The 22293-nt window shown below is 33.7% G+C and overlaps 3 protein-coding genes across 3 annotated transcripts; 1 reads left to right on the forward strand and 2 right to left on the reverse strand.

Moving 5' to 3' along the window:
* The first annotated feature begins 123 nt into the window (after positions 1–123).
* LOC120207798 (ADP-ribosylation factor 1-like) lies at positions 124–7411 on the forward strand. Its single transcript, XM_039207217.1, has 8 exons — positions 124–402; positions 522–560; positions 739–801; positions 1540–1558; positions 4998–5109; positions 6177–6224; positions 6615–6745; positions 7183–7411. Exons 1-8 carry the CDS (start codon positions 300–302, stop codon positions 7214–7216), a joined length of 549 nt encoding a protein of 182 aa, XP_039063148.1. The 5' UTR covers positions 124–299; the 3' UTR covers positions 7217–7411.
* A 6175-nt stretch (positions 7412–13586) lies between these two features.
* LOC120207794 (PTI1-like tyrosine-protein kinase At3g15890) lies at positions 13587–15086 on the reverse strand. The gene is made up of 4 exons (XM_039207207.1): positions 15012–15086; positions 14776–14923; positions 14334–14596; positions 13587–14262 (listed from the first exon to the last, which is right to left on the reverse strand). Exons 1-4 carry the CDS (start codon positions 15056–15058, stop codon positions 13587–13589), a joined length of 1134 nt encoding a protein of 377 aa, XP_039063138.1. The 5' UTR covers positions 15059–15086.
* Positions 15087–19375: 4289 nt separating this feature from the next.
* On the reverse strand, positions 19376–20132 carry LOC120207800 (protein GLUTAMINE DUMPER 3-like). Its single transcript, XM_039207220.1, has one exon. It carries the CDS (start codon positions 20082–20084, stop codon positions 19641–19643), a length of 444 nt encoding a protein of 147 aa, XP_039063151.1. The 5' UTR covers positions 20085–20132; the 3' UTR covers positions 19376–19640.
* Between the last annotated feature and the right edge of the window lie 2161 nt (positions 20133–22293).

Here is a 22293-nt window from a genome sequence, read left to right on the forward strand (position 1 = left end):
TACAAAATAAAAAAAATATTTTAAAGGACAATCAAGCCTTTAAACCAAAAAGTAAACAAGTTTATTTTAATGTCGCCTTCGTTAAGAAACTCTTCGGAAAAAATAAAAAGAAAAACACTTTGCATTTCTCACCCCTCTATTTTTTGGAATTCACAATTTTACCCTTCTCGAAGTCTCAACTCCTCCGGCAAGCAAGCCCTCTCCTTTTGTATAGGGAGGAAATCGAAAGGGGTGCCGCTTTGGAGATCTGATCCAAAATTCATGCACTGAGAGAGTAATTTTGTGCTATATTTAACCAGATGGGTCTAATGTTTACAAAATTGTTCTCTTCACTCTTTGGAAACAAGGAGGCTCGTATACTTGTTCTCGGCCTCGACAATGCCGGCAAAACCACCATTCTCTGTATTACTTCTCGTTTCTTCTTTTTTTTTACTGTTTTAAGAGATGCCCATTTTTTCATTTCGGGAATATGAAATGGGTATTTCCAATTTTTTTGTTAATACTGAGGGTTTTGGTTGCAGATCGGCTCCAGATGGGTGAAGTTGTCTCCACGATACCGAGTTAGTCCTTATTCATTTTTTTCATTTCTTTGTTTTGTTTTTTGGGGGATCATTGAGCATTTTGATATGTTGAGGGGAAGTTGGAATTTGATCCGTTGTTATTTTCAAATCAGCGGATCAAAGTCTTCTTCAATATTTAAGAATTGATGTTTAATTTGTTGTGTTCTTTATGGTGCAGCAATTGGATTTAATGTGGAAACGGTGCAGTACAATAACATCAAATTCCAAGTTTGGGATTTAGGTATGCGGACCAGTATTCCTTGATCTATATCTTAACATTTAGAAATGTCCTGGGATTTTGATTATATATTCCTGTCGATTGATTGTTTTATGGTTGAAGATATGGAAAACTAAATCACAGGATGTATTGATATTAGAATCATATTAGAGCGCACACAACCTCTGTAGCTTACAGAAATTTCAGTAAGAAGAAACAGTTAATATGTTGAGATTTTAAACCTTCTATTTCTTATATCAAAGACTTTAATGAAGTAATTCTCACTTATGGTACTCTAAGTCTTGATTAACTGGCCTTTTACCCTCAATTCACATGATTCTTTTACTGCTCTCCTATGTCTTTATTCATCTATTATAAGTATCTCTTGTGAGAACCATCATAGTAAGTAACAACTTGAAGCAAGTTTACAGAACTAAGTGCTCTTTTTCGTCAGAGGAACTTTTTTGAAGCTGGGTGAAATAGAACTTTCACTTATTTAGAGACATCTGCCACACCTATTGGAGAAACAAGAAACAATAGAAGCTTAACTTTGCTTGCCAGTTCAAACTGAATTTCTGCAACCTTCTTTTCTGATGCAATTTTGCTGTTATTCGAAGCCATTGGTCTTAGTATTAGGCTTAAATTGAATACATTGTTTTGAAAGTTTTTTTTTTTTCATTCTGGGTTATTTAGTTTTATTAGTCAAACATAGGTAATGCCAACTATTTGTCCTGATGACATCTTTATCATTTACTGATGCAGGTGGACAGACAAGTATCAGGTAAACTTTTCCAAACATAATTTTTCTTCGCTTTCTATTTTTGTAATTCTTTATTATTTATTTAACTTACTTTTTACGGGCAACTCTTTCGTGAGATATTTGGTGCCCTAAACCTCTATGTAAAGTTGTGCCTTTGTGCATCTACAATAGGCCATTGGCTACTTAGACCATTTAATAGAGCTAATATTGTTTCTCTTCAAAGTTGTACAATAAACAATGTGTTGTGTTAATTACAGAAAAGATACGGTGTATGTCTAATATGGTTATATCCATTTCATTGCGACTTATTCTGATTAATGTTTGATGCATAAAGAAAGAATCATTTTGATACTTTAGTTGTACTGTTTATACATATCCAGCTACTTGAACCAGATCAGATGTAGTAAATTTGTGATTGGATATAGTTATAACATTTATTTACTTTTACTGCTATTGAACTCATTTTTGCTAAAGATCGGCTAGGATAATAAACATCTTCAAAATGCCACAACTAACAATAAACCATCTTAGCCTCTCCTTCTATACATTTGAGAGACTGTCTAAAACTGTTTTCACTGTACACTCTGACCCTATGTTTTAAGGCTATTGTATATTAACATTTAAATGTTCTTGAAAATGCCTTTTGTTTCATTCTTTTGGTATCAAACAAACCTACTTAGTGTCTGTCATGTCATTTTAATATGATGTCATGGTTTCCTCACTTTACACCACCACTTGTAATTAGGACTTGTGATTTAATTGAGAGTGCTATTCCGGGCTGTTCCACTGTCTATAATTTGTGAAATAATTTCAAACCTAGTGAGAAGCTCCTGCTTCTCTCATGGTTCAAGGTGCTTTTATTTTCATCCATCATTTCATCTTTTCCATCGCCGTCCGCCGACGTTAATCATCACCGACCGCTGTCCGTCGCCTGCCGTCCTTCGCCACACTCTGTCATCCGTTCGCCGCCGTTTCTCCTCAATAAGTTCGTCTCCTCACTCTGATTCCATTTTCGAGATTAGATTTACGAGAAAGTCGGTCAATCGGCATAGATCTAAACGCCGGTTTTCACCGATTTACGCCACCGTCCGTTGCCAATACACCTGCTTACCACTAGGCTCGCCGTACACTCTTGAATAAATCCCATCTATACGAGCGTCCAGACTCGTTGCCAATCTCTGTGAATCAGTCTTCGACCGGTTTGACAAAAACATAACAAGCCATGGTTCTGTCAAGTTGTTCTCCCCATCTAAACCATCTCTGAGGGTTTGGTTGAAGGACAACTACTTAGTTTCATCTTTCCTCAGGTTCAAGTTCTACCTGTTGGACTCTCTTCATCACCTCCACCCTTCTCTTCTTCGCCGGCAGTCACAGCATTCACCACCACTGGGCGCGCGTCAAGGAAGTTTCGTCAAATCACTGTGATTTTAACTTTAACAGATAATAATCACATGCTGGGTGCTGGAATTTTTCTCCAGCAGAGGCCTCCGGTCCAAGCTTCTCCGCCCTCTACAGTCGCGCCTTCTCCGCCATCTCACCCTTCTCATCACGACGAGGTTCGTACGATCTTCATTATGGGTCTGCCTGAAGATGTCAAAGAGAGAGAGTTGCAGAATCTACTAAGATGGCTTCCAGGTTTTGGAGCTTCGCAAGTGAGCTATAAGGGAGAAAAGCCTAAGGGTTTCGCTCTCTTCTCAAATGCAGAATTTGCAGTTGCTGCCATGGATGCCCTTCAGAAAATTGTTTTTGATGCTAAGTTGAAGTCCCTTCTGCACATTGAGATGACAAGGAAGAATCTTGTTGTTAAAAGAGGAATAGTTACAGTTTCTGATGCTTTAGACAAGTATGGATGTGATCTTGTTCCTCCAGTACTGCCAATGCCAAATTCAGCTTCTGTAGCATCTCCTAGTATTCATGTGCCTGGTAAAGCTGGGTGTTGCGATGAAAAATCTGCAGTAGATGGTGTTCACGAGCGAACCAAGGAGTCCACTATAAAGGGGTGCAGTAATGACAAGTATGGATGCTACACGTTATTTGTTGAAAATTTACCAGAGAAGATCCATTGGAAGTGGTTTGGATCTTTATTTTGCTCCCACGGTCGGGTTCTTGATACTTTTATTCCAAATAAAAGAAATTCAAAAGGAGTTCGCTTTGGTTTCATCCGCTTCGCAACAATCGAAGAAGCAAGGAGAGCGATATCAAAAATGAAAGGTTCTCATAACGACGACAACAAAATTGGTGTTTCTTTCGCTAAATTCAAACCTCGACATTTCTATTGGAGAAAGTCCTCGACAGTTGTTCACCGCAAGTCCGGGATGGAAGGTGATTCGAGGAAGAATCATTATGAAGTTGAAGGCGTTATGGATGAAGAAAAAATTTAAGTGATGAGCAATTGTCTAGTGGGGTGGTGCAAGGACTTTATCAAAATCGGTCATCTCGCTAGACAAATGCATGCGAAGAGCCTCATTGGCTTCTCCTTAATGAGAGCTGCAGGAAATGCGGTTTTAATGATTTTCGAAGACTCTGCTTCATTGAGAAGTGTGAAGAACGATAAATCAGAGACTCTCGCAATGTGGTTCTCCAGAGTCGAAGCTTGGTCTGAGAGTTTGGTAATGGAGTGTCGTCGAGTATGGTTAGTTTGCGAGGGTGTTCCTTTTCACGCATGGACTTGGGATACTTTCAAGAACATTGCTGATAAGTGGGGTTATTTACTAGCAATCAACGAAAGCTGTCAGTCACCATCATCCTTTGATCGGGCAAAAATTCAAGTCCTCACAAAGGTTGATGCGAGAATTGATGCGACGTTGGAATTGAAGGTTGGTGACAACTCTTTCAATATCATGGTGCACGAGATAGAGCCTTCATTCAAACCAAACTCTTGGGCTCATGAAGAAGACGAATCTCATTAGATCTCGTCTCTCCAATTGTGGCTTTGATTTAGTTTAAATGATTGCAGGTGTTGCTTTTCCTTTGTATTATGTTCTTTTGCGTTGTTTTTAATCCAATTGTTGGAGGTGTAATTAGAATTAAGGTGATTCGACTGTGGCTTAGAACGAGGATATATGAGTTTAAGGTGTTTGTTGTAATGACCATAGGAGGATTTTCCGTGTTGTCTTTTGTATTGGGTATTATTAATAATAAACTATGAGGTATTCTTTTCTTCCTTCCAATGTTCGTTAACATACTTCTTAGTATGTGAACGAATACGAAGGGAGTTTTTAATGAGACCTCCAATTTCTATAAAAAAAAAAGAAATAAAATAAAATAAGTTTTCCATCGCACAGTGTATTCATGCCAGGCAAAAAAATTCAGGTTTTAGTGTATGATTTATGTATCATTTGCTCATTCTAATCAAGTTTTATTTTATGAATTATATATTATTTATCTGGATGCACTTGATAACATGTTGCTCCCTGAAATAGATCACCAACCAAGGTTCCAATTTTCTTTTGCTCTGCAGGCCATATTGGAGATGCTACTTTCCAAATACTCAGGCCATAATCTATGTTGTTGATTCAAGTGACACAGATAGGCTGGTGATAGCTAAAGAAGAATTTCATGCTATCTTGGAGGTAAATTCACCAAGATATATTTGCTCATATTTCTGTATTTTACTGGTGTAACTAGTGCCGTCCATAAGATATTCCATGCTGTGAAATCTTTCTGTTGCCTTTCTGCTGCTCCCCCTTGAAGGTCATTTCCTTATGATTATCTTCAATTTTTAAATGTTATTTCAGGGTTTTATGGTCTTGCTGTATTTCTCTTCCTTTAATGTATTTTATTTATTTCTATGAAGACAGATTTAGAAGATTACTTTTTCTACTAGTCATTCGTTTCCCACGAAAAATATATGAACTGAGAAGCATGGACATTCGTGAACCCTGCTTGTACAGATGTCCGACACAGGCATGCCGCGACAAGCCGGAATACGTACTATATTAGTTGGAATAGGGGGAAAATTGGACATAAGAAACTAGTTTGGCGATCTATTTCAGGGAGCAACATAGATTGCATGAAATTATAGTGAATAAGGTGAAGCAGATGCAGCGACCGAAGAAAGAAAAAGGAGGAAGAAAGATAAAAAGAAGGCAGGAAGAAAGAGGAAATGAAAAAGTAGGACCCCTTTTTAGTGGTATTTTAATTAGAAGTTGGGCTTGGGCTAAAAGGTTGAAAAAACCCAAACTTTCAATATTTTATTTTAGCCCCAAAATAAAAAGATTAATTAAAATTTAAAATATTAATTATTTTTCAAGGAATAAAAAATTTAAAATTAGCTGATAATAATAAAATTATTCATTAAAATACTTTAATTAAAAAGAACTTTGATATGAAATGTAAAAATAAAATTCATTTTGCAGATTTTAATTGATGTATTTTTGCCCTGCCGTGTCCTAGAATTTTAATAATTACCGTGTCATGTTGCAACTGTATTCGTTATCCATGTCCATGCTTCACACTTCACACTTCACACTTCACAGGTCATCAAGTATACCTTTTCCCCCTTTCACTATCAATCAAGATTAGCTTATACATCTATTATGAACTACTGCTTGGTGCTTCCAATATTTTTTTTACTTTTTAATGCTTGATTTATATGTTTTCATGCTTCTTTTGTTATAGTTTGTGTGAATCTTTGCAGGAGGAGGAGCTAAGAGGAGCAGTAGTTCTTATTTTCGCAAATAAACAGGTTGGTTCTATTTTTCTTCTTCTTGGAGCTGTGTTAGAACTCATTCTTTTTGCTTTTCTTATGTGTGATATTGAGCAAAAGCTGGTTATGGTCATCATATTAGAGAGTTAACTTGGATTTTGTTTACCGTACACATTGAGAATGAATACATCATGTATACATTAATCATGAATATGAACTTCATGAGTTCTATTGCTCAAATTAGTGGTTAATATGCAATCCAAATCCATTATTTCAAATTGAAGTTCCTCCCAAATACATCCTCAAAAATTTTAGTGAGAAAAGAGGAATAACCTTTTCATTTGGTGACCAAATATTGTAAAAATCTTTGGTTATTTTTTATTTATGAAATTTTCTTGTAGTTAATGTCACATTTATTGGAGCATACAGGATCTTCCAGGTGCAGTTGATGCTGCTGCGGTGACAGAGGCTTTGGAGTTGCACAAGATAAAAAACCGCCAATGGGCTATTTTTAAAACTTCGGCGACTAAAGGGGAAGGCCTTTTCGAAGGCTTGGACTGGTAGGTTTTGGATCACATGTTTTTCTTGAATTAGATTGGCCAAATTCGATAGTTACATATATAATGCCACCCATGCTATGATGAGATTCATCACATGCATTTATGGATAACAACTTCAAAGTGTTAATTTTCTTTTCAAAGTAAATCCCATCCTCTCCTTGCAAATTCATAATTTTCTGTAGCAGAATGGTAAGTTAATTGTTTATGCACATTGAATAGTTCATCTTTATGAACGGTAGCATGTCATAATGAAGGCAAGGACACTTGTACATGACTGCCTACTCTGCCAATGTTTTATTTGATTCTGTTCACTTCTTGGACATTGTTTTAGCCACTTACGATTGATGATTCTTAGAATTAGCACAAGTAGAAAACATCTGAGATGAATTTTCACTTTTCTTTTCTCAACTCCATGAATTTATTTTTGCTCATTGTAGGTTGAGTAACACACTTAAATCCGGAAGTGGCTAAGCTAACTCGTGTATTCGTAGCTTGCGAATTTACGGGGAATCGTGTTTGCTCTGTATGATCTATTAGAAATTTGAGTCCTTGCAGATTTACGGCTTTCTGATTTTGATTTCTTTGTTGAGTAAACTAGTAGACATGTGAAATTTTTGTTAAAGATTTTAACATTTTCATTCTTAATTGATTCTACATGTGCTTCCCCCTACGGAAGCCGATAAAATAAATAAATAAAAATCAAATTTACGTTTATTTTTAACAACTTTTGATTATATGATTTTTTTAAGATGTGTCGTGTGTCATCAATAAAAAGATGACATGCGGATAATCAATTGATCTAGTGGAATGAAACACTAGATTCCTTAAACAAGGCTAGGAGTTTGAACTACGACGTTTGCGAATGAAACAAATTAGATTGGGAGGGTTGTTTCATAATGGACTTGTGGAAAATTCGATTCGGAATAGTCGTTTAATAGATTAGAAACGAGTTAAATATTAAAATTATTAATGTATTTAAGTCAAGCATTAACGTTAAACTAGTAAGGGAAACAGTTTTATTTGAATCAGGACATATGCTTTTTTTCTCATCTTTTTACGATCTCTTTACATTCCCGTTAAATTAAAAAAAATAATCTAAAATCAATTTTAAAATCCCGTAAATGCAACAATTATGGTTCAATTGCAGTTGTCTATTTAACTGAATCTTTGACTAATCATGCAATGAAATCGCTAAGTTTATACATTTCCAAGCTACCATCCATCAAGATGTGCTTGCTAGATCGTATTAAATCAGAAATTTTGATGGAGGGTCAAATTGCTGTGCTAAACTACACCTTATAAATAGGGATGAACATTTGGTTCAAACCTGATAAGTTTAGATTCCTCTTGATTTTATAGGATTGAGTTATTTTTTAAAATTTTGATTCAAGCTAAGGGTAAACTTTGTATATTTAGGAAAAATTGTTATAAATCCTCTTTATCTATATTTTTTCAATTGGCTTCCTATTTTATCTAATAAATATGTGAATTATATATATATATTTGTCAGGTGGAGTGCAAGATTTTATCTTAATAATCGGGTCGGATGAAATTTACCTAAACTCGGATTGAGTAACAGATAGAAGGATGTTATACTCTGATTAACTTTAAGTAGATAAAAGTCTAACTCAATTTAACCCATGACCATCCCTACTTGTAAACCAGTGTTTTAATCTTCGCTGCAGATATAATCCAAGTTTAGTGCTATGTCTCTCTCTTTGTTGGGTGTTTGTGAATTTGTATTAAGATTTGACTCTTCGTTTCGATGTCATTAGTTTCTACCAAGGATTTAAATAGTAATATGTTATCGTAACAATGTCTGTTATATAGCGATAACGATTCTGTCTGATATTGTTTTTGTATGACCACTAAATGTAACCCCCTCAGACCGATGCAGGTAATTCGATCCGATCTGGAGTGTCACATTAGGGCCACCGGAGCGACCCACTATAAAAATAGCGGAAAATTTAAAACTTTTCTTAAAACTTGTAAACTCATAAATTCATTTGTCACTATTAAAAAATAAAACAGATTTTCAGACTTTTATATAAAACAAAATACAATTACATGCCCCCTAATCACATGTACCGTACTATGCAAATAGCATCAGAAGAACTCCCTTACTGAAGTCGATAGGTGCATTGGTACAGTTCTTTTAGCCTGAAAATATGAGTAACAGAGTGAGCTTTGGAAAGCTCAGTAATACAGAACTACCAGATGATGCTGATGAACGTGCAGATACAGATAAACATATATTTCCTTATTGTTTCCGAACATTTACAGATTTTTATGCTGAGCAGAGATCCTACTGATATTTCAGGTGGTAACGGACAATGAGCTTTCAATTCAGAGAAATATTTCAGATGACTGAGTTTAGGAGGTCAGAATAGGTTGTCTAGTGTGTTTCCAAAAACCATTTAATTTTTCAGATCTTTTTAAAACATATATATATATATACCCCCATCCCAACACAACATAATGTGTAGGTTCCCCAGAACCATACACCCAACCCACACAATTTGTAAGGCCCTGAGCACAAAGCCGAGGAACCTGCGGAAATACTTCCTTCAACAATACCCCCCAATTAAAACATTTTTCCGTCAGTAAACGAAGATATCAGAAATCAAAGCAAAATTCAAAACAGATATCAGAACAGAATCTAGATCAGAAATCAGAACAGAATTCAGGTCATGTATCAGAACATAATTCAAGTCATAAATCAGATAAAATATTTAAATGTTTAGGGAACACACTAGAGTTTACAGATATTATTCAGAGGTATTGGATAATCTTATCAGACAGAAGAAACAAGGATCTTTCATACACCAATAGAATGTCGGAATTTAGAATCACTATTGGAAGAGTTCAATAACTGACAGAATCATCAGTTATTCAGAATATAATTTATTAGGATCATCTTATTCGAATAATTTTCGGAAGCTCTACGAAATCTGAAGGGTATTCAGAATCTTTACCATCTATGATGATAAATCCGATTATCGAACAACTCCAGATGAATAGCTTCCATAACCAATACTTATCAACTTTTCAATTCATTAACCTTCCAGGTTATTCACTCTTTAATACCAAATATTCTTATCCATGGATCATCTTCTGAGTCATCACTGAATATATCTTAAGGAGACTAACAAATATTCTAATGGTCTTTATTTCATTTCCATGTTTCAACTATACCAGGAAATGCTGACGTACTTTATTTGTGATTCATAATCCATATGGATGATACATCACATAAGTTCATCCGAGTTTCCAAACTTATTTCAATCTCTTACTTAATCCTCAGTCCTTGCGGTTACTTAGTTCATTTAGCATTCAAGTGAATTCCAGTTACTTCGGGATTTTCCAGAGTAATTCAAACGTTACTGAATTTCATATACATGTTGTACTTCTGTTCCATTCAATTTGGTCTTCGTGGTTGATTTGTTGAATAAACGTCCAATTCTTAATACTGAATGTGATCTAGAGTTGAGTTGAGCTGAATACTTCCAAAATTTATCATCGAGCCAAACTTGAGAAGACGAACACTTATTCCAGTAATATCTATGTCGTTCAGGTATTGATATAGCTTTAGGGTTGATCTACTCATTTAAATTGTGCTCCATTACTTTTAAAGATAGTCCAATACCTGTGCTTACTTCGATTCCTTAATTAATCCAAGACATTTACTTGGTATAGGCCATAAGGGTATTTTGGTCATTTTGGTGTTCAGTTTTATTCAAATCATTACATAGCTCGAGGATATCGAATCATTCCTGAGCTTGGTGATATTCTTGGGTCATTTCCATTACAGGGGTATTTTGGTCATTTTATAGATTCAGTGTATTTTAATATTTTCTTCCATCCAATCTTACTATTAAATTAAATCTTATCCTTGATTTCAGTCATTTTGAACAATTCTGACAACAGAATACCCCCGATAAACTATTCTTCAGGTATTTACTCATTACTTGGATATTTTCGGGTCAAGTGCATTCTCAGATTTTACAAACTGAATATCATGAATTTTTCTATACAAAGACATGATCTTAACAATTAATTCCGTAATTTATCGAGTTAAGTACAAATCCTCAAAGTACTTTCTCATTTCGGGTCAACTCGGACTATTTTTACCTCTCAAGGGCATTTTCGTAATTTCTTAACTAGATAATCTCGATATTAGCTCTTAACGAAAATAATTATAATTTAAAGATCCTATGGTCAATTGCTTTCTCGAACATTCTCTAAACTTGAAATTATTCCTTAACAAACTTCTAGCATCTTGCGCAAACAATTGTTGGCGTTAAAAACCAGTTATCCAAATTTTCTAAACAAAACTATCATTTCTTATGCACATCTGTAATTATATCGGATCAATGTCTTTTTAGAGTTATTAACCAACTTCCAGGGACAATTCTTGTCATCCTACAATATAAGGGTATTTTCGTAATTTTACCCTACCGAAGTATTCTCATAATTTCCCATCTAAGTACCTTTGATGATATAACATATAAGTTACAAATCCAGGGTTGATTTCTTTATCACTAACCACAAACTTATAATTTAATTATAACAATTCCTCAATCTTTTGTATTAGTCATTCGATCCGTATTCAGTTACAGAATTACTACCACATTCATATCGAGTGCATAAATTATTTCACTCCACAAAAGTGATCAAAATTATCTTATTCATGCATTTACCAATATCAACATATTCCATAAAGCATAAAGAGGTAGTAAAGTATTACCTCGATTTCCGTGCAATACTGATCGACCATAAAAATTCCATCCGAACGCCTTTGATCTTTAATTCAACTTCCAATAATTCCTCAAATACATATCAACATAAATTATATCAAAAACGGAGCTTAGTTGCGATAAACGGATCGAATCGGGTGATAAAATCAGTGAAAAAAAGCTTACCGGGTTCGAATTTGGCGAAACAGACTTCGGATTCGGATTCAGGACGTCGAAAGCATAAAATATGACTTTTCAAAAATTTGGAATTTTCGGTCAAAATCAAAGTCAATAGGTTTGACTAATAATTTCGAGGCCTTCGAGTCCGAATTTTGAAAAACAGACTGCGGAATCGGATTTAGAACGTCGAAAAATATCAGGATAGGTATATTCGATCAAAGTCAAAGGTCGTTTAATGCCCGGTCAAAGCCAGTCAAATGTGGTCAACGTCGGTCAACGGTCAACAATCGACCATTTTACACAAATATCACCATAACAGAAATTAATTACCAAATTAGCCACATTCTACAAATATTTATCAATCTAGCACCCGAATTTTACACAAATAGCACTCAAACATAAATTAATTACTAAATTATCGCCCAGACGATGCCCACTCTCAGGGGATAGCGCGTGCGGCGCGTGAACAGTTATACGGTGTCGGAAAATTCCCGGAAAAATTTCCTAAAAATTATTTTAAGCGATTTTGAGGCACTTACAAAGCTCGGTTCACAAATTTGAACAGCGAAGAGCTCGATTTCGAAACGTCGAAAACTTTGACGGTCTCACCCCTCCACGCGCCGGCGACGACGGAGAAACGAAAAACACCGGTGGACTCGGAACGATGCAAGGAACACGATGGTGCGTGAGGTGTCGTAAACGGATGATCGGATCGTCGTGAATCGACGAAAAACCATCTGAAACTGAGTTATTACCGACGATACTAACGACGAACGGCGACGAATCACTAAGAAAGGTTTGAGGGGTTTTGTTCCTCGATCGACAACGAACACGATGGTGATTTCGATTCGTCGATCGGAGGTCGGACAGCGAGTAGATCGGAGTTCAAAGGAGGGTTGAAGGGAGAGGGAAACTGGGAAATAATCTGCAGAACACACGGGGAAATAGGTTTATAATATCTCCAAAAGAAAAATAGTTAAACTATGAGTTTATCCACTAAATTTCATGTATTTCTTAAAATGGTCTGTCAACTTTGAAATCTTACAATTTAATACTTAATTTTCTTCCAAATTACCAATTAAATCCACCACTTTATAATTTCTTAAATTTAGCCCCTAAATTGGGGTGTTACAATTCTCCCCTCCTTAAAAGAACTTCGTCCTCGAAATTCATTCATGTCACATTATTGCAGAAATGAAACTTTCTTCAGTTTTTTTTTCCATATCTTTCATGTAGCTCTTATAGAAGTACGAATCATCCACTAATCCTTAACCAGTTGAGTATACCTTCTTATCAGAACTCTCTCTCATTCCAAGTAAATAATCGAAACAACTTTATTCTTGTGAAATCAATTCAGCCTTGGTTATGAGAATAGGCTCATAAAGCAGTAGCATATCCTAATTTCATTTCTGGAGTCGGGTCAGCATTTCTCGGATAATTAACTCTCACATGGCTCGGGGGTACTTTACAGCGTTTAGACAGATGTTACTGGTATTCCTTTTTGTACAAGTATAGCCTTAACGAATAGAAACTTCGATTTACTCATTACAGATAGGGAATCAACCATAGAGTTCCAGCTCAGAGAGGTACGATTGCAGTCTAGGAGTATGTACTGATCAGACATATTTTGACATTCAACCGGCCAGTCTATATTGAAAAATTTTGACTCAAACCATAGCTCTGATACCACTAAATTGGGGTGTTACAAATCCGTTATCGTAACAATGTCCGTTATATAGCGATAACGATTCTGTCTGATATTGTTTTTGTATGACCAAAATACCCACAATCATTTTGTTAGGTTCATAATTGAAATAAACGCAACGTAACTGAAAACGTGACCGCAATCGTAATTTAAATCTACTAAAAAATGTGGCTTTTGATATTAACAAAATCAAGAATAGTTGCATTCCAAATAAACTTTGTCAAACATGTTTGGTTATTTTCTTATTTCCATAGCGGCTGTAAGGATCTTGCATCTTTGTCCCCACCATGGTGCCAAATACTCCACAGCTTTCCTCAAAATCATCATCACTTGTTTGATCAAGTGCCATTAGTTCTTCTTTGTACTTCACGCTATCCATTCTCGTCTTCATCAAGTTGCCTCTAGTGTCGTACCCTTTTAACATGCCTACAACTTGCATCATATTCGGACGCTTCTCGGGCTCACTCTGCACGCATAGAGCAGCGACATAGATTGATTGTTTCAACTGGTTTTCTTCGAAGTGTCCCCGAAGCTTCGGATCGACGAGCTCTTTAAACCGTCCATCGGCTATAAGCGGCTCCGTCCATTCGGTTATAGTCCTCTTGACACCACCGGGCAACTTCTCTATAGGCTTTCTCCCTGTGACAAGCTCAAGCAAAAGAATACCAAAACTATAAACATCACAACTTTCGGAAACCTTTCCCCACATGGCGTATTCCGGTGCGAGGTACCCTAGAGTGCCCTTAACGCGGGTTGTCATGTGGCTTACGCCTTCCGGGATTAGTTTGGCGAACCCGAAATCAGCAACCAGTGGTTCGAAATCCGAATCCAGTAGGACATTACTGGCCTTGATGTCTCTATGAATGATGTGGGGTGTTACTTCATGATGCAAATACCTATAGAGCATTAAAACAATTGCAGTCATAATATGTTTAATAGTTCAGTGACAGACGAAAAACAAGCTTACAATATGCCTTCTGCAGACCCTATAGCAATCTTCATTCTCTTCTTCCAATCCAATTGAACATCTCCACCAAATTGACCATGCAGATGGGACAACACGCTCAGGTTAGGCTTGTAATCGTAGACTATGAGCCTTTGATCGGTCCCAACGCAGTAACCCCTCAGTCCCAAGAGATTTTTGTGCTTAACCCTTCCGAGAACCTCAACTTCCACCGCGAATTCCATTTCGGCTTTCACTGTCATGGCTTTTAATTTTTTCACAGCTATCTGCTTGCATTTATTCAAGAACGATAAAATCTACTCGAATCGTAGCAGTTTATAGGGGTTAAATGAACAGAGATGAATTGTTAATGAATCGTTCCGTGAATGGTTTGTGAATAGTTCGTATAATATTCATTTATTCGGTTAAATAGACGAGTCTGAACAAAATTAAGGTGTGGGAATACCTCAAGACCGTCACTAGTTTTACCCCAGTAAACACTGCCGAAGCCGCCTTCTCCGAGCTTGTTATCGTCGCTGAAACCATTGGTAGCAGTATGCAGCTCTTTATACGTAAACATTCTCCATGTCGTATTCCCTGGAGCAACCACAACACTTTCCATACAAAAAAAAGCATGCATTTTTGTTTCAGTATGATGGAATTAATAAGGAGAAGAGTAGTGTAAAGATGACTTTTGCATACCCTTCATCGACCTTCTCTGAACTGCAGCAACTCATGATTGATCCCATAGCTTTTGGCTATGGTGGAATCGTTACCAAAACTCAGCTGAGTTTCAGAATTTGGTGGTTTGTTCCCTTGAATTTAAAAAGAGATTAGAGGCGTATCTGTAGTTATCTCAGATGGGGTCAGGAGCCGTCCTTGGCCGGCTTCTCATAAGAAGTAGCTTCAACGGAGTTAACTAAGCAACATGTGTTTGAATTCATTAAATTTATTTAGTACTACCTAGACTACGACTTTAAAACAAATAAAAAAATTGCTTTTATTTTTGGGTAAACTATCACCCATCTGATTATTGTAATTTTAGTCATATAACTACAAAAACTTTTAATTTAATCTCTAAGATTTAGGGGTGTAAATAAATAGAGCGTTCGATGAACTGTTTGTATAACATTTGTTTATTAAGTTAAATAAACGAGTATGAACAAAAATTTTATGTTTATTTAATAAACGGACGAACACGAACATAGGTGTATTCAGTTCGTTTATGTTCGTGAACATAGGTGTATAACAATAGTGCCCCCTCCAATTTACCCCTTTGCATTATTATTTTTCTGATTTTTCCCTATTTTTTCTTTATTTGAGCTTTACGTTTCATTGTATTTGAAAAGAAAAGTAGAATTTCTTTTCTTTTAAAATTAACTACATTATATTATCTAAGTAATGTATAATTACATAAACTAAAATTTTATGTAGTGGATGATTTTATTTTATAACCTTTCAATTCAAAATTCTTATTATTATTTAAGTAGAAAATGTCGTATTAGATATGAAGGAGGTCTTTTAAAGGAAGAAATATGATATTAAGTTATTATCAAAAGTGGTGATTAATTAGTAGTAAAATAAAATATACATCATTTTACTATTTACATATTTTTAAAAAAATAAATAATAATTTATTCACTTCGATTCAATTATTGGATTAAAATTGAGATTATTTACTATTTAAATAAGATCTTGTCAAGTTAAATTATAAGTGTTTTTGGTTCCGTTTGTTTTTGCTTTGGGTTAAATTAGTTACAGGTCCATATCGGTTCAACTAAAATCCATGTCGATTTTTGTTCAATTCAGTTTGTTTTGGGTTTTGGGTTTCGGATCAAGTTTGAACTATCATGTTCGGGTACATATTAGGTCTCAGGTTGGATAAATTGGTTGAGGTAATCGGATTCATATCAAGTTTATCAAGTTAAGTGTTAGAGTTGTGTGATCCAAATTCCATTTGACATGACCCAAAGAATTTGTGATGCAACTCACTTGACAAAAGAAGATGATGCTACATTCAACAAGCACGGATGAATACCGTTAATGATTAGTACTATTAAATTAATCTATAAAACGTTAAATTATAAAATATTAAACATATAACTATAAATTAGTTAAAGAAAACTAAATGCAATTTAATTAAAATATAATATTTATAAAACATTAGTTTTTAGGGTAAATTATACCATTGACACATAACTATTTACCCATTTTACTTTAATCACCGATTTTTTAATTTTATCAATCTGATCATCTAACTATTTAAATCTTGTCAATCAAGCCACCTGCCGTTAAATATTAACAGAGGAGATGATGTGACAGTTGATAAATTTTGTATAAGTACACACTTAGCCCTCATTACTTACTCATTCTATTAATTTGGTCTTAACTTTTAATTAATTCAATAAATTAAAAAGTAATATACACATTTTTCTTTTGGAGAAACCAAATGTAATAACTTATTATACATGTGTGTATATATATACAAATATATTTTTCATTTTTTAAATATTTTTTAGGGGAGGTCATGACCTCACAAGTGGTTTGTCGTTGCATCTAATTTTTAGTGTATATTTATGGGGATTAGAACTTGAATACAAAATAAATTTACATAAAAAGAAATTTACTTTGAGTTTTCTCCAAAAACCAATTTCTCAGCTCTTTTTAATTTATTGAATTAATTAAAAGTTAGGACCAAATTAATAGAATATGTAAGTAATGAGGACTCAATGTGTTATTATAAAAATATTATTAACTACCACGTCATCTCCTCCGTTAATATTTAACGGCAAGTTGCTTGATTGACAATATTTAAATAGTTGGTGACTCAATTCACAAAATTGAAAAATTAGTGGTTAAAGTAAAAGGGGTAAATAGTTAGGTGGTCAATGGTATAGTTTACCCTAAAAACTATTGTTTTATAAATATTGTATTTTAATTAAATTATATTTAGATATTAAACTAATTTATAATTATAGGTTTAGTACTTTATAATTTAATGTTTTATAAATTAATTTAAAGGTGTTCATCATTAACGGTGTCCATCCACGCTCGACCAGCGTTGTAAAATTTTTCTTTGACAAATAAATAAAACACATACAAGTTGAGTCCATACAGAACTATACTTTGCAGTTAGATATTGATAAAGAATAGAAAACTCAATCTGAGTAAATTTCTTTTATGTAAATTTATTTTGTATTCAACTAATCCCCATAAATATATACTAAAAAATAGAAATTAGATGCAACGACAAACCCTTAATAAGGGACTAGTGAGGTCATGACCTCCCCTAAAAAATATTTAAAAAATGAAATATATATATAATAAGTTATTACATTTGGTTTCTCCAAAAGAAAAATGTGCATACTACTTTAGAATTTAGAAATTACTTAAATATTATTTATTAAAATTAGTTAACTTCTATCTTTTCGCATTATTATTTTATTTTTAGATGATTAAAATTTTATTTTCCTTTGTCATTTTTGATTTCATTATATACAAAAATTTATGTGTTTTTCCTATTTGATTGTTTATCTTCTTTGAGGTGTTCATCTTCTTTGAGTTGATGAATTTAAGCAAGTTAATAAGTATTCAACTTTTAATTTCATTTCACTTGATTATAATTTTTTAAATAATTTTTTAAATTGATTTATATTTATAGTTTTAGTTTAAATATCTATATTTATTATGTTAGTTCATGAATTCTCATCTCTTGAAAAGTTAATTTAGACACAATTCTAAATAATATTATTATCGATGTATTTTGTTTCTTTAAATTTTTATATGAATAGATGAATTTTAAATATTTATAATTTTTTTATTAGTATGATATTTTGACATATAACTTATATCGATAAAAAATAATAAATTCCTCCTCCAGTTAAATTTATGTTTATTAAACGGACTTTCAAATCGCGTAAAGTCATAATTTTCTTATAATTCCTTTTTTGTCATAATAAAATTTTGTCTTCTTCTATCCATAATTTTATCCGTTAGAATGTTTTATATAAATTTTGATATCTATTTTTTTCTCTTTTTAGTTCACGATTAGTACTTTATAGTTTAATATTTTACAAATTAATTTAATAGTGCTCACCATTAACGGTGTTCATCTATGCTCACCGAGCGTGACAACATCATCTTTACTTATATTCATTATTATCATTATATGTTATAATACATCGTCTTACAACGAGAACACATCGTCTTAAAATTTAAATTATGAAATGTAGGAACAAAGTTCATAACAAACTTGGACAGATTAACGACCATAATTGATGAAATAGCTCTCGACCATAATTGGACAAATTTATGTAATCAACATGATTCGTTCAATGCACTAAAATTTCAATGCAATTATTAAACTATGTAATAATTCTATTTACATAGTGATCGCGAAAATACAATTCACATACGTAAATTGACAAATCTAATTCAGGCAAATAAATAAAAAAGAATTATTACATTTTAAGCGTTAGTGAGCATTGGTCCAAGTCGGACAGAATATGGCAGTTTTTGATTACGTTCAGTAGTGGATTTAGAAACATTTTTTAGAATAGACATATATATCAAGAACAAAAATTTTGTAGTTAATAATTATTTTTTACTGTTAATTTCAACGGTCTATTTTCATTCATCTAACGATATTAAACACGTGTAAAATTAAAAATAAATTACATTGTTTAATAGAATCAAATCCCAGATATACCAAAAGTAATATTGAAGTATAATTACAGCTGGAATTAAACTAGAACCTGGGATGGATAATTGCAGCTAAGCTATCCATAAAAGCAGGGATGGTTTTGTAATTTCCAGACATTGATTGCTCGGCAATAGTGGAATCTTTTTATATGTTGGAAATTGAAACTGCTGTGGTAACTGAGACTTTCTGCTTCACCACGCCGCATCAGAAACAGGGATAACAATTTCACTCAAATTTAATTATTTTTAATACGATTTAATTGAGTCTAATAAAAATTCAGATTAGAATGGGATATCATCGGATCAAAACGGATATAAAATTAAGATGAAAAAAATTTTACTCTACTCGAATTTGAATCTAATCCATTATCATCCCTGATCAGGAACTTGCCTTGCTCTAATTCTCTTGACCTTTGCTGTCTGAGACTGAGAGTGAGAGCCAATTTGGCAAATTCCTTGACTCTCCAATAATTTACATGCAGTTTTCTGGATTTTGCAAACAACGTCTATGCCACTACAAAATCCCACCTACAAACAACAAGAGGATCCAAAAACCAAAACCTGCACCACTACATAATCCACCCAAGGAGATCACCGGAAAATATAGAAAACAAGGAGAAAATGAAGAATTCAATGGTTCTGAGTCTCCCGACCTGACATCTCCTCCAATTTCTCAGCCTTCTCAGCAGCACAGCAACAGCTCTTTTCACTGGCGTCGCCGAAGAAAGAAGACCCGCTTGAAGAAATCGGGGTGGCCAAGAACGTTGGCTTTACTTGTCCCGCCATTATCACAAGAAACTTCTGTTCCATAACAGCAGCTCCTCCTTTCTGGGTTTGCTCTCCTTTACCTTCTCCTTCTTCCAAATCTCTATTATCCCCTTCGTTTCCCTCGCCGCTCCCGAGGTACCCCGACAGTTTCCAATAAGAACAAGCGAGGAGGAGAAGCGCAAACGCTATGAGACCGAGCATGGCGGCCAAGCCTCCGAACAAGTAAGGAACCGGTGAATGCCATGTCAAGTGTGGAGCTGCTGAAGGTGACGCTGTTGTCACATTGAATTCCTCACTCGATGCCATTTTTTGTAGCAAAACTTGTACAAAGTGAAAAATTAAACAGCGAAGATGGAATTGTTGGGGAGGAGTTGTAAAGGTATTTATACAAGGAAGAAAATGGAGGATTGTTTTAGTTTTATGGCGTCATTTTTTGTAGTAATGCACAAGTGGGGTTGTCGGGGAAGAAAACAGTAGTACTACGGGCAAACGCACTTAGCCAGTAGAAAGTGGGAATTGTTAAACAATAGAAGACATGGTACTTTGTAGCTAAAAACCAATGATTTTTATGGCTGAGAAACAGCTAAACTACTCCTCAACTCTTCTTTATAATCATATATATATATATGTATATATATTCAGTTTCACCATTGTTTATATGTTAGCAGGGTTTCATGGCATGGACATACTTTTGATTGGACCACCTTAGCATGAAGATAAGCTCGCTAATTTATTATCATTAGTTTTCTCAATTAAATTTTAACTCGATTAATATTATTATCAAAATAATGGAATCATATATTAGACTTGGATTTATACATTGATCATGGTCGATTTTATTTTATTTTATTTTGAAGTGTATGTTTCAAGAGATATGGAAGGAACCTTGGTAGTGATAAAATGTATAATTACTTTATTGAAGTGGGATTGCCACTACCTTAATTAAGTGGTTGATTATGGGTTCCCACAAATCCATGATTGCTAGGATATATAAAGGTAGTCTCGGGGATTATAAAGTTAGTAATATATATTCAAAATCTTTTTTTAATTATTTATTACGTACACACACCTTATAAACATAAATATTCGAATCTAGGATCTAAAAAAATGAATAACACTTTTTTTTAATAACTGAGACGACTCTATGAATTATGTATAAACTTTTAACTTGAGTGGAATGAGTAAGAAATTCAATCATTGGGCCATGCAGTAGCTATTATAAACAAATTGCATCGCAAATATAATAAAAATGGATATTAATGTTGGAATCCATAGTCACAACAAAGGGGATATAAAGCACATGTTCCCTACATGGATGGAAATATGATTGAGATTATTATTTATTGATTTGGGGATAGAGGAAGGATTGTCTCACTACATAAAAAATGAGATTATGGCAACTCATGTCTCATAAATAAATAATATAACTCAAAATTAAATGCATCCATTACAAATGAATGGAATATTTTAAGTAACATCTGGCGTTTGTGAATATAGCAAATTGAGTTAATAGGGTCGACCTCGCCTCTGTAGTACCTGATGTTTATTAGTTGATGAATAAATCAGACACTAGTGATTGATTAAAAAAACAGAATGGAGTATTATAAGCAACATAGGTATTTAAAATGTTTGAATTTCAATTTTTTCTTCTACTTTTTTTTAAAAAAAATATATATTTAAGGTGATTTAAACGTGTGAAGTGATTGTAGATATTAAAATTCAAGTTCATTTAACAGTATTTGATAAAGGTAATTTGTATGACCTAATTAAATAAAATCCAAATTCTACATAAAAACAAAATGTTGATTTGTAAGCCATACGAATTTAAGAAGAAAAAAGCATAATTAATTAAGAATATTTTTTTAAAATGATATTGTTTCTAAAGTTTAAACCTAAATTCTTTTTTAAAATGTAAAGTATTGGGGAGCCACTTGAGATTAAGAACCCTTTAATTGGGATATAAATAAGGTGACTACCCCACCTTTAAAAGGAATACAAGAATGATTTGATCCACAACACAAAGGAATATAATTGATGTTTTTGTCTATAAGACAATTTAATAATAAAAGTATTTAATAGTAAAATTACTGTTAGATATATTACACTTCTAAAAAAGGACTATGGACAGAACCTATGTGAAAGTTTAGGAGGGGCTGATTATAAATAATAATAAAATGGGAGTCATAAGTTAATTGTTAAATTAAAAAAACCACGAAACAATAAATACAAATTAGAATCAAACGTAATAAAAAAAAGTACCTACAAACACAAATTACGTATTCAAATATAATTTAGAAGTCCAATTCGAAAAACCCCAAAGGGCATATGATAACATGCAGAATTAAAAAGAAATCCTTGTATTATATTCATTAATAAATTAGTTTTTTATACATGAAATTTAGTTTATAAATTGAATTCATCTAGTGGTCTTAACAATTAAAATCAGTGTTATTTTTCCCAAAAATTTTGGGTTTGAGCAGATGCATTTGTAGGGTGTTTGTGACCTCAATTTTTA

The sequence above is a fragment of the Hibiscus syriacus genome, unplaced genomic scaffold, assembly GCF_006381635.1.
Source record: "Hibiscus syriacus cultivar Baekdansim isolate YM2019G1 unplaced genomic scaffold, ASM638163v2 tig00015407_pilon, whole genome shotgun sequence".
NCBI classification, from domain to species: domain Eukaryota; kingdom Viridiplantae; phylum Streptophyta; class Magnoliopsida; order Malvales; family Malvaceae; genus Hibiscus; species Hibiscus syriacus.